This window comes from Limulus polyphemus, unplaced genomic scaffold (genome assembly GCF_000517525.1).
Source record: "Limulus polyphemus unplaced genomic scaffold, Limulus_polyphemus-2.1.2 Scaffold952, whole genome shotgun sequence".
Taxonomy (NCBI): Eukaryota; Metazoa; Arthropoda; class Merostomata; order Xiphosura; family Limulidae; genus Limulus; species Limulus polyphemus.
Genome location: NW_013666562.1, coordinates 190,042 through 204,261, shown reverse-complemented (window position 1 = coordinate 204,261; position 14,220 = coordinate 190,042). Strand labels below are relative to the sequence as shown.

The 14,220-nt window shown below is 32.0% G+C and overlaps 1 protein-coding gene across 1 annotated transcript in view; it reads left to right on the top strand.

Annotated features, from left to right (window-relative positions):
• LOC106461405 overlaps nt 1-14,220 on the top strand; it is a 118,463-nt gene that overhangs the window by 71,952 nt on the left and 32,291 nt on the right. Inside the window, exons 16-20 of the mRNA XM_022388355.1 lie at nt 4,571-4,756; nt 7,051-7,380; nt 9,453-9,538; nt 12,116-12,321; nt 13,303-13,487. Coding sequence (XP_022244063.1) covers nt 4,571-4,756; nt 7,051-7,380; nt 9,453-9,538; nt 12,116-12,321; nt 13,303-13,487 — 993 coding nt within the window. The remainder of the gene's footprint in view (nt 1-4,570; nt 4,757-7,050; nt 7,381-9,452; nt 9,539-12,115; nt 12,322-13,302; nt 13,488-14,220) is intronic.

Genomic DNA, 14,220 nt, shown 5'->3' with positions numbered 1-14,220 from the left:
AATTACCTAATCTCAACAAAAATCATGTATAAAACTGGAAACTTATGGTTATACCTGCACATAATTACCTAATCTCAACAAAAATCATGTATAAAACTGGAAACTTATGGTTATACCTGCACATAGTTACCTAATCTCAAGCAAAAATCATGTATAAAACTGGAAACTTAATGGTTATACCTGCACACAGTTACCTAATCTCAAGCAAAATCATGTATGAAACTGGAAACTTATGGTTATACCTGCACACAGTTACCTAATCTCAAGAAAAATCATGTATAGAACTGGAAACTTATGGCTATACCTGCACACAGTTACCTAATCTCAAGCAAAATCATGTATAAAACTGGAAACTTGTGGTTATACCTGCACATAGTTACCTAATCTCAAGCAAAAATCATGTATAAAACTGGAAACTTATGGTTATACCTGCACACAGTTACCTAATCTCAAGAAAAATCAAGTATAAAACTGGAAACTTATGGTTATACCTGCACACAGTTACCTAATCTCAAGAAAAATCATGTATAAAACTGGAAACTTGTGGTTATACCTGCACATAGTTACCTAATCTCAAGAAAAATCATGTATAAAACTGGAAACTTATGGTCATACCTGCACACCTAATCTCAAGAAAAATCATGGATCTAATTTGGAGAAGGAAAGTTCATTAACTTGTGACTGGTTAAATAAAAGACGCAATGTTGAAGCTCCAGATAATAAAACACTATTTATTAATCCATGGAAGCAAATAGCTTGATACAAAAATAAAAGAACAAGTAAAAAAGAAAATGCCAAAAATTAAGACTAAATGACTAAGTTATATAATTTCCTGGACTGGTCAAACTACCACAAAAAGTAACACTTCAGGTTGAACTTGTCATATAACCTCTATGAGATTTAGAGGTTTCCAGAATCAACACTTAGAAAATTTAATTTTTTTTTCGTATAGTAGATAAATATAATAGATATGTAGTACCTGCATACTACAAAACATTTGTTTTAGCCATTTTTTAGGTACTGATATATATGATTAGTAGCTTTTAACAGCTGGAAAAGAAAGGAATAATCCTATCCATTTCTCCCACTTCCTTTTTACCACCTTTGTGACCACCCACTGCATTGTCTCTGGTGTTGGCATTCCTCTGGATTCTTCACTGTATTTTATCCCCTTTGTTCTTCTAATGGAGTATGGGAGCCCTTGCCAGTTTCTAGTTCTGAGCCACTGGGGTGGTGAACTAAGGAGGAATCCTTCTGAGTGGTGTTGCTTCTATTCAGTAGAGGGAATTGGGGCGATGGTGTTTTGCTGGTATTGATGCCATGCAGTCCTCCAATCATGTGATCTACCTCTGTGCAGTGGGTCATGAAGGTTGATGTTGCACTCAGCTTCCGTGCAGTTCTATCCCGAGTGTGAGGTTACTTATATTTTCTAGATGCATTCCACTTCCGTGTGGTGGGGCCGACTTGGAGGGTGGGGGTGAATTCCAACTTCTGTGCTGCCCAATCTGGGGATAATGTTGCGCATATGTACAATTAAGTATGCTCCACCTCCAAGCGGTGGGTCCCGGATGTTGATGTTGCACCCAGCCTCTGTGCAGTATTATATGAAGGGTGAGGTTGCTTATATTTTATAGATGCAATTCACTTCCATGAGGTGGAACCCAGAGTTTGCTATTGTATTCCAGCCTTTATGCAGTACTATCCAAAGGATGATGATGTTTTGAAGTAGATCCTTCACATTGTAGTTCACCCCTTTGATTGGGATCTCTCATCCTACCATCACCTGGATGTTGGTTCCCAGTGTGTTGTTTTTTTATTAGAGCTGGACCAATCAACATAAATCCTCACTCATGTTGGTTGTGTTTCTTCTTCCTCACTCAGTGTGTCCCAGAGGTTGATGTTGCACCCAGCTTCTGTGCAGTTCTGTCTGGAGGGTGCAGTTCCTATATATTTATAGAGGTGATTCACTTCTATGCAGTGGGACCCAGAGGGTGGTGTTATGGTCCAGTTACTGTAAGGGACAATGATTCTCACTCTTGCGCTCCACCTCAGGTGTTTTCACTGCCTGATGCTGATGTTGCATACTAGGGTGCCAGTCTGATTGAGTTTTAGTTTGATGTGACCTGCCACATCTCTTCCTACCATCAATTGGATGTCAGGTTCCCAGACATGTGGTTGGTTGTGGATTTGCACACGTGTGCCCATTTCATAGATTGGTTTGCACAGTATACACTTCCATTCTACTTAACTTGAGTTGAAGATGGTGTGAATCCTCCTCTTGCCATAGGTTGGAGGTTCTATTCTCAATGCTGATTGGTTTTGGACTGGAGTTGACTGGCCATGTATGGTACATCTTTCCCTAGCCACTCTACACCTTGGGGCACTTCCATTTTAGCTATCCCCACATTTCTGCCTGGAGATAGTTCTTCTACACCCATTCTTCTATGAGATTGAGATTCCAGTATACTTAGGTTCAGATTCTGACCCACCTGGTATTTTCTCCCCCTTTTGGTTGTGCTCATTCTTTGTTTCACCCGTGTATGCGTCACATATTTCCACACTGAATGCAGAATATACATGGTACAAAAGTGTTGCTGTCTCACACGTGTGGTACTCTCCCAACAGGGATTGCACTTCATGGGTGTTCTTCGGATGCTTTTGAAGGGTACCTATTTCTTTCCCTTGCACTGGTATTTCCATCTATTCAATGTGGGACTCTAGCTATACATGTGAGAGGAGGTAATGTACTGTATCAGAAGTTATTATATTCTTATACTCAAAATAGATTTCCAATAGGTACTTACCCACTGAAAACCGGTGCTTTCTTTTCTGCCTAATCTCAAAGTGATAGTTCAGTAGAATCAAATAGAGGGAGTCACATGCATCAGGAGGGTGTGTCACACTCCTATTGTTAGAGGGTTGTTGTATGAGGATTTACGTGCAAGACGAGAGTTGGATATGTAATGTGTCTATCCACAGTTGCTAGTAATTCTCAGTAAATGGATTTTAGAAGAGGATTAAGAAATCTGAACTTGGTGTCAAAAAGTGCCTATAGGAATTAAATTTAGCTTTAGCAATTGTACAAGTTTATCACTTTGAGTTAAACACAAAATATTCACATGCTTGGAAATGACAAGTAACTGTACTAGATACAAGCTTTTTAGCTCTAATGGGAAAAAAAATCACCATAAAAGGGGAATGTGAAGTCTTATTATAATGAAAACAAGGACGGTGGCCAGGATGGAAACAAAGTTATATGAGTCAGGCAATTTGGAAAACACTTATTTCATCACGAGCAAGGTCTGAAAACTACTTGTATATCAAGATATTTTAGTACAAATAAAGTAAAATCAATATTTTGTACTAAAATATCTTGATATGCCATGTTGTCAGACTTCATTCATTGATGGAATAAGTATATTTTGAAATGTTTGACTCATGTAAATTTTTGTATTCTACCCTCCCTCTTTGCCTTCACTTACAAGATCAATATACGTTTAAATAATATCAAAGGTATGTTAGTCTACCATGTGTTGAGGATTAATTGCACTTTATAAGAATGACGTTCTTAGTCCTGTGTCGCACACGGAACTACTTCTTCCATTGTCATTTGTGCTCACTTTGATGGCCATGATTATTGGTTGGTTGCATAATTTTCATTGTAATGAGCTTCTGTGAAGGATAGTGAGGTCAATTTTAGACCACACATTTTGACGAAATTTCTTTAGACCCTCAACTGTACATAAGAGATTGCTTCTAAAACCAAGTTTAATCAGATCAAAGGCATTTAATTTTATTAGAGCTGCATCAGGGGCTTTAACAGGTATGGGGATGAATGTTATTGCATGATTCCAGTGTCTTCAGCCATCTTTCTAATTTAATCAGCTTTTGATTATAGGGTGCAGATGGAAGATTCTGAACATTTGTCTTATAAACCATCACATAATTCATTACAGTGAAGTGTGTTCTTTCTTAACCACGTACTCCAAATATATAGGTCCTAAACCTGTCACCTGTAGTACCATGGCTCACTTCTGTGGCAATGCAATACTGCTTTTATATATGCAAAATGTTCTTGTAAAGTGTGATCAACACCTTCCCATTCTGTGTTTCAAAATTGAAACGGTATTAAACCCATTCTATATCTTCAAAAATCTCATAAGAAAACAATTATTATAGCTACGAAATAATAATACTACACCGGTTTTCACAATAATTAATTACATTATATATTTGCACACTAATAGAATATCTGTTTAGAAAAAAACTGCCAATAAAAATAATTACTAGATCTTTTTTGTATTTGTCTTTTATAATCAGTTAAGAGAAAGTAATTCATTTATTTTGTCAGTTGTCACCAAACCAGCTTTCTGTTTAACAATGCAATAGAAATCACAAGAAAATTTTCAATATAATTGTGAAGTAATTTTCTATATATATATTTGTTTTTAATTTGTGGTAATAAGAACACAAGTTTTCCATTTATTTAATCCTGTAGCTCTGAAGTAAACAACATCTAATATATTTTAAAAGTCCTAAAGTAATTTTTCAACAGAAATTTGATTTTTAGTGCAGGTTTCACTGTGACCAATCAAGTGATGCTGGATGTTCCATACATGACATGGACTGGTATTCAATCCAACCAATCATTATATATGTCAACCCAATGGGAATTTACACTGGATGTAGTGAATAGACACGAGTATAAATTATCTGTTAAAGAGCCTAAGAAGGAGCAGGAATATTTCAAAGTTTTGTGAGTTTACATGGAATATATTGTAATTGCTATTAAAATGAAAGAATATGAGTTTAGTATTTTAAAATGTTCTTAACATTCTGAAAATAAAATCAGAGTTTAACTTTTTTTTATGGATTAGAGAAAGTGTTTCCTTATTTGCAGTAAAGTATTGTAAACATAATCAGTGATCGCATAAATTCAAGTTATTAATAGTCTAACCTAACCTATCTTAAATCATAGATTTGAACATAAATTTTTTTTAAGGAGAATATATCACTCTGCCATGTAATTTGTGTCTTATAACTTAAAAAATGTTTGGTTCAAAAACAAATTTGTGTTAAAGAATATATAAAGTTTACACATTAGTGTTGGCATGTAGATATGATATACTGATAAATTGCTAATTTACTTTTTTCCTATTTTGTATTTTCAACTTAAATGGAACCTTGTGAGCATATGAGCTATAAATGGCCAGATCAGAAGCCCCCTAAGGTTCAGTCTTGAGTTTGAATTTTTGACCAAACAGAGGGTACCCAGTCAGTAACACCTACTGCCACAAGGGCTTTGAACCAAACAATGGAATTGACTGTCTGTCTTACAGTACACTAACAACTGAAAGTGCTCAGTGCCATTGCAATAGGAATAAAGGTTCAGGCTGGAAATACTATATGCTGTTTAAAAGTTGTTCAATGTTTCGTTTATTTTATGAAACGTATATCTGAAAATGTAATCACATAATAGATTGCAGTCTTATATGTATTTTGTTGAAATACATGAATGGAATGTTTCTTATAATTGGAGACTTTGTGATGCATTATGTTGTTATATCAAAGGGGGAAAACTTTTAGAATAACTTTAGTGCAGCTCATTTACCTGGTATTACTAACTATTGAAATTCATTTATATGATAGGCGTCATTGACTAGGTTATTTTCGTAAAGTTTACTGCAGTTCCTGTTATTTTCAAGGATATACCAAAAATTAATTGGGGCTCTCAAGTTTGCCCATTTTTTTATTTGTAGATCATGTTTAATGATTTGTAGTTTAGAGAATTGTCTACTTATGGCTTTTTTTTTCAAGCTATACTTAGATTATGTGAAACTTCTTTCAATGGATATAGTATTCCATGATTGTATTTGTATGAAGAATTAAGAATAAGTTTCTCTGAAACCAGTAATATACATTTACAATCAGAAACATAAGTTGTATGTTATGATCAATATAATTATTTTGGTTTACCCAACGGTGTAAAATAATAATCTTCACAGAACTGGGGCCATTTTTCATTTCCCAAAGTAAATTACACTTTGCCCCATCAGCCATCTTACTTTAATTATCCTTAAAAGGAGATCCCATAGAAAACCTCACAAAAAGGGGTAGAGCTTATAAAAATTTCATCTAGTATGCTTAAATATTTTATAAGTGTGTAGTATTCGGTATCAATGTAAAGGTAATTAATAATTGTTTTAAAAGTAGATAACTGCAAGCAAAAAAGTTAAAAAATGGGATCAAGAAATTAATGTATGATCCATTGGAAACTAAAGTTATGATTGGTAAAAAAAATATTTATATTATTATATCATATTGCTGTCAAATATCTTGGAAAAACTACATAATAAAGGAAATACTGCACAAAACGATAAAAATTTTACAGCAACCATGTTAATAGGATGCTCTGTCACATTAAGAAAAACACTGATAGAATTCAGATTGTTTTGTGCATTCATTTCTTGCTTTGATGAACCTTTACTGCATTTTACACAATTGGTTGCATGTTTTGTGCATTAATATTTAAAACATTTCTTCATTACACATCTAGACTTTGTAAATGTCTTCTTGAGCAGTTTGGAAAGTTCAACTTCTGTTTCGGCCCTCTGTGGTATATTCATGTTAAACTGATTTATCTTAGAGTTATAGAATATGTTTGCTGAATAACAGGAGATTCAGCAAGATATCTATTATAGATTAGTTCTGAATTCCTCAAAATAACCGAGTTCACGAGAACAAAATAATGAAATTGGCCAAAATTTAACAGGCAAATGGCTTATGCAGATGAGGAAGTATTGGAGGGAAGGAAAACAAAAGGGACAGAGAAGGATGTGAACGATAAACTTATGGAGGTTATATGTATAGGTGATTCACTGACAAGACATGTGGATAGGATAGACTGTGTGATAAATAGGGAGAAAAGAATTAGATTATGCTACCAATGTTTGTAATGTATGAGAAGACTTGTTTATATTAAGGATTTTATGTGGTTGTTAGAGTAATTAAATTATGTATGCATAATATGAGACATCTTATGGTTTTCAGCCACACAATCCATTATATTAAATTTGAACACGAAAAAGAAATGCCAGAAGAGAAGTTGGGAATGGAACAAATGGAGATTGAAAAGGAAGGATCAAAAAGTAAAAAAGGGAGGAGCACAGACGAGATAAAAGAGTGTAAGAAAAGAAAAATAGCAGAAGAAGAATATAAAGAGAGAATTGTAGGAGAGTGGTGCACTAGTGATTCTTTGAGTGCAGTACTGGGAAGACAGGCGTGTTACAGAAATTCCTTGATAGAAGTAGAAGGTTTACCTCCTTGTAGCTTCATTATCACCTCAAGTACATGGAGTTTCGTTAGTAAGTCTTATGACAAGTAAGTGTGGAGTTTCTCAGCTCAGTCCTATAGAAATGTATATATATATTATTTTTTTTGCATAGTAGTTAACTTTTTTTTTCCATGTAGGCTTGGTCAGTGTGACTGACAATAAAACAATAAAGTAACCATCAGAGTTTCCTTACTATAGCCTTTGATATTTTTTGTGTGTACCTTCATGAAATTTGGCAAAGTTTCAGTAAACATTAAATGTCTTTTGTACACAAAAAATCGGATTTTTTAATTAAATATTTTTCCGTGAATATGTGGAGTCAGAATGTTAACTGCTTCAAATGCAAAGTGCTTTTTGTGTTAATATTAAAAATACTTTTCTTCATCTGAAAATTTTCAACTTTCATTTGTAAAACCTTTGATATTTATTTAGTAGGTTTTAAAAGTTTTTTATAGTAAAACTTTATATTTGATTTATTTTAACTACCCTAAATGTATAAAGACTTGGTCGATTTGACTGATCTTGTAACCACCATGAAATAAATACAAAATAAATCAAAATTACCTCTTTTTCTTTCTAGAGTGATTGCAGATTGTAACAGGAACCTACAATTGCTTATTCTAAATAGCTTAAAGCTTGTAACATTTAACAACCATTTATACTTTTATTATTTTATTGCCCTTTGAACTGTGTCTAACTAATAATGATGTCGTGTACACAAGCTGTAAATCACTTAGCAAATTATTAACTTGCATTACTGTATTGAATTATGTAATGCATGAGCTGCTTGCGAGCATACCTCAAGAATAATTTTTATTATCATCATTTTTCACTATCTTATCTATGTTTCTCATTTAAGCCTACTTTTTATTGTAATGGTACTAGTACACTAAGTAATTAATATTTTCTTAAATAATGCACTTAAGAACAAAGAATAATAAAATTCACATAAAAAAAAAAACATTGTTCTAGAGCTACCATAATTTAACTGACTTTCTAACTATGATATAAGAGTCTTTGAAACATTCCCAAAACTTCTCGAGCTGAACACTGAAAGAGAAATTTTCAAACTGAAGATAAAATAGATGATACTCTATTCCGAAAACAGTGTAATAGAATACATCATCTGATAGATTAAAACTATGCTTTTCTATTGGTTATAAAAAATACAATATAAAACGTAAGAGAGAGCTATTGGCAATTTGTGAAAGAGAGGATATGACAGGTGGGTGGGAGAAGTAGATATGATTTTCTAGTTTATGACTGTTTAAACAAATAAGATTGAAAACTATAAAAGTTAGACTTTGCCTTAGTAATACGTATATTATAATGAGTAATTTATTTTAAATTCCGATCTTCAGAGAGGGGTGGTAAATAATTTGGAGAATGGAGAAGACCTAGAGAAAAAGTCATGGTTATCATACTTGGGCGAGTGAGGATTTTTTTAAAAATATTTCCTTTTAAAATTGAGAACTTCAAACTTATATGTTATTAAAATGTAATTTGTTAACTACATTTTGATGCCAAACTTATTTCTGTACATCAATAATAAAGTTGTTTTATTAAATTTTTAATGTAACTAAAAGGTTGAGATGCTCACCTTGACCTGCTTACAGCAAGAGGGTTAAAGTATATATTTTAAGTTAGTGTAGTTTATTGATAACATGCAACATGTTAGGAATTTTAGATATTTATATAAATAGTATTTAAAAATTATTGTATTTGACTTAAAAAAGTTCAATTTTTAAGACATTCTAATAAATAAAAAAGAAAACTGAAAATTCCTGATAATTTCACCTTTTACTACACCAAAAATAACAGTCAGTTCACACTTATTACAAAACAAAAAAAACATGAATTTGTAATAACAATATTGCAAATTTCTTTTTTTTTTCCTAGTCTATAGAATCATTACATTTTTATTGTAAATGAATTCTGTTTTAAATTTTGGAATGAACAAGTGTACTAATGCTGCACTGACAATATCACTTTGGAATGAAGGGTTTGTTATTAATGTAAATAACACTTCAGTTGCTTGTTAGGTAATATTTAGAACTGAACATGTATACATGAAAGATGTATCATCGTGTTTATATATACTTTTATAACTATTTTGCAGTGAATTAGATAACTATAATGTTATCTATACTCATCTTCCTTCAAACAAGGGGATTTTCTCTTCTACTATAAAACTGTTTGCAACAGGTAATCATTTTTCTTGCTTTTATTTTTACCTTTCTGTCAGAACCGATTGTTTTTAAATGAAATGGATAGATAAGTGTTTCAATCTCTTCACTAATTCTCTTTCAGAAGATTATGGAATAATTTGCTTTATATTTATATTAAATTTTAGTTTACTGATAAAGTAAACAAGTCTATAACTAATTTCAATTTGTACTTTAACTTAAAAAGTAGCTTTCAGGTTTGTTTTTAGTAAATAAAAACATTAAACTTGTTACCTCAACCACTGAAGGTGGATGGAAGTTATTTTTTCACCTGTGTGTTTGTCAGCAAGATTTCTCAAAAATGGCTGAATGGAGTTGGAAGAAAGTTGGTATACATTTGGACTATGACCCACCTTAGAACTTGTTAGTCTTTGGAGGGTCAAAGTCACAGGAAGGTCACAAAAAAAATTCTTAGTTAGTAACATGGGGATTGATTTTTCACAATGTTTTTGATCTATAACTCAGTCAGATTTTGATAAAACTTGATGGACATGTGTAGAATATTATTCCACATTGTCCTGCCAAAAATGATCCATGCCATGTTCATTGATAATGATGGACATATGGACACATTTTAATATTTTTTGAGAGTTGAATATGATCAACACTGTGATGGCAGAGGTATGCACTCTACTGAGTGCCCTTCTAGTCTAGTTTAATGTAGTTATTAAAAACTCAGTATTATAACAAAAAATAAAGTTTACATTCAAATTCTTATAAAAGTGAACTATCAGTCCTGTTCTGAGAACTGTTTTCAGGCTCTCTGAACATTGTGCAGAATACAAATTCAAAAAATGTTAAACAGTCAGGAAATATGGTGTGTATAACAATTGATTTTAAGGAAAAAACCATAATTATGTAAAATAAACAGTAATAACATTGAAACTTATCACTGAAAATATACAAATTATGTTACATATTTATCAGTTTGTTACATTTATAAAAGTTAATGATAAATGAAACAGTGAAAATACTTGTTGCAATCAATAAAAAATGCTAAAATACAATTCAAAAAATCATTCACAGTAGTACACATCACTTCAGAGATTTATTTGAAAATTAATAACAAAAATATATTAGTTATAAAATATTGGCATTAAAGTATTTCTGGATTGTCTATATATATATACACGGAATTTTCTTTTGTAAGTTCATACAAAATAGAGCTCATTGTATTCCAATGGCTTGTTCATTCCAAGTTTTGGCCTACTATTTGCCTTAGTTCTTAATAAGAATGGTGTTTTTATTGTTTGATGAAGGTTGTGATATTCTCAAGTTTACTTGTTTCTTGTAGTTAAGTGTATTAACCACTCAAACAAGAGATTTGGCAGAAAATGTAAGTTTGAATTTTAAATCAAACAATGTAAGTAAAGAAAGACTTAACAGAGTTTTCTTTATTTAAAAAAATAGAAAAACAAAGCAAATAGATTCAAGTGTTTACAAGAAACAAAAGACATTCACAATTTTGATGAAGAATCAATCTTGTTTCAAATGATAAGCATTGTCACTTATGTTACTTTTATTAAGATACATAAAGAAAGAGGAGACATAATCTACATTTTCACAGAACCGTGTGGGAATGAGTAAGTTGGTAGGTCACTATGGTTGATTGTATTTTACAGATGCTACAAGTAATGGGTTTGGAAAATTTACAGAGTATCGTGACCTGTTAAAAACTTTCACATCTACACTTTATTATCTTGGGACGTTTATGATAATATTGAATGGCTTTAGTATCGAAAACCATTGGTTTAACCTGCCATTAGTTGAAGTTATTATTATGTATAGTTAAATAAGCTAGATAACAGTTTGTATATAGTATTACATTACAATTACATCATTAGTTTGTTACGTTATTTTTTTATCATTACTTTCTTTGCCATGTTAATGACTGTTGTATCATTTCTGTCTAAGTATTATTGTTTCTAATATGCTTATTATGTTTTGTTTTCAGCTTTTACAGAAGATTTAACAAAATTTATTACTTCCTGCAGCCAGATGTATGTGTTTGTTCAAACAAGATTGACAAAGTTTGTTAAACATCATGCGTTATGTTTAGCATGTTGTTTTCTTCGTTTTACATTTAACATTGCTTTGTTTTCATTTATAGTTCAAGCATTTAAGCTATTATTTATTCTTTGTATCTTCATAAACATTAGTTATTGTTTGTACTGTGAGAAAATTACTGCTTCAAATTTGACAGTTTAAACAGCAACACCAGACAGTAAAGGTGACTTATGAGTTTTTTGTTTTTTTTTGGTTGTTCAGAGAGTTTAATAGGGTGTAGGAATGAAGGAAACAAGTATATTATGCTAAGCTCTTGTTTACAAAACAGTTTTTTTCTATGACAATAGTTCAAGCAGACAGCTAGTGTTTCTGTATTCTGTAGCTAAGGTTTATTATATTATTTATTTATTGTTGCCCACGTATAAACAGTAGCCAGCTAACACAGATTGCTTTTTAATAACTGTTTTATAATTTTTATAAGATGTGTTCGTATATTTGATGAAAGGAAATATGCTAGAATTGTTTACTGTTCTTCTATGAACATTTGTAGGTTCTATGTACAGAAGAGAAATAAATTTGAAGTTAGAAGCAGATCTGATTAAAAGAGAAGGTACTGTTCAAGTGTCTGCTCCAGAGTGGCCTTGGTGGAAGCTTTATGTTTCTACATATTCACTTCAGAAAAACCTGACATCTGGATGTTACTCTCTAGTTTTATTTGAGTTTACTGAAGGTAAAAAGTACAAAATTTCATACAGTGTAAGTATAATCTACAGTTTTATACACTTGCCTGTTGTTTTTTAAGTTTTTATTTAAATGTTTATGAACAAATCTATTAAAAGAGAGAAGAAATACTTTAACAGATGGAATAGGGAGTGCTTTTTTTAAAAAAAATCCTTCATTTTTTTTCCCCATAAAATCGCATTAGGAGCCTATTTCCCTTGATTATTATTTATAAAAAGAAATGAAAAAAATGAGTTGTAAAGAAAAGTACACTTTGATTGTTAAATTGGTGTATCTTAAGTCTGTGTGCTTCGAGCTTAGGATTTTTGACTGCATTTTAAATAGTGTGGTGACAAAAAGCAAAACAAAAAACAACTAAATATTACTGTAATTAAGAAGAGCCAAACTTGTTAAAATGCTTGAGCTTTTTCATTGTGTGTCATTTCTTGTTTACTGCTTGATCAAACTCGTAGAAAATACAGTTATGGACTGTGTATTTTTTATCACATATTGGATACATTTGAGAAATTATGATTGAAAATAATATAGTTGATGAATGTTAAAGTTGAAAAGTTTAAGTTATTACAGTATAAATCTAAACTATTAATATATATATAAATAAAAAAATAAGATTGACTACATATGTGTGATAGTTAATTCTTACTGTTAGGTATTTGTTTGAAGTGAAAGTTTTATTTTCAATAATGGATACATATAATCCCATTGTACTCATTTGAGTACACCCTGTAACTTTTCAGTGAATAAAAGTGCTAAACAGCATGAACCTCTTTTATTTGACATCTTTTTTAAATAAAATACAAAAAATTCTTAAAGGTTTCCATGGTACATCCTCCCTGGGACTTAATGGGTTAAGAAAACATCCAAAGGAAGCCCATGGGATATGACACCTTATGAGTGTTTTAGTAATAAGAGTAGCATAAAAAAGATAACTTGATGGATGCCTGAATAAAGATGTTTGATGTACATGTATTCAAAATCATGTTTGTGTTTAGATAGAGTGAGAAAAGCCAGAAAAGAGACATCATATATAGAAATGAAACCAGACAGATTATTCATGTCTTGACTGACTTGAAACATAAAAAAGTGGAGTTTGAAACCCCATATAGTAGCTATTCATGTGAAAAAAGGAACATGTTACAGCACAGAAGTAAAACTGCAGAGGTGGTGTTTTCATATGAAAGGTATGTATATAAGTTTGGCAGTTGAAAACTGTCAGGTTTTACAATTTTATACATTCAAAATTATACAGCTTTATTCAGGTAAATTTTTCATTCATATGTTTTGTGCTTAGTTGATGCTCTTAGGGATAATTTTACATATCACTGTGGTCATTTAAGAGTTTTATACTCACATGGCCAGTCTTTTATATTGTATGTATCTGAGTTATGAATGTTACTTAAGTGAAGGAGTGGTGCAGGGAGTTTGTTCAGTATTTGACATAATTTCCTTTTGCGGCTTCCCATGAGTAGGATGAGGACACATTGATATTTAGATATTTTTGCTCCAGTCTTGCTAGTTACCATTGTGAATACATCCAGTAATGAAACATTTAAAACGTCAACCATTATAAGCATAGTCAGTAATAAGTAGTCTTTTTTGTTGCAAGTGGGGCTGGTATGGCCAGGTGGTTAGGGAGCTCGACTCGCAATCTGTGGGTCGCGGGTTCGATTCCTCCTCACACCAAACATGCTTGCCCTTTCAGCCATGGGGTGTTATAATGTGATGGTCAATCCCACTAATTGTTGGTAAAAGAGTAGCCCAAGAGTTGGTGGTGGGTGGTGATGACTAGCTGCCTTCCCTCTAGTCTTACACTGCTAAATTAGGGATGGCTAGTGCAGATAGCCCTCATGTAGCTTTGCAAACAAAAAAACTGGTTGCAAGTGATAATTACCTTTCAAAATAAGCAAATCTCTG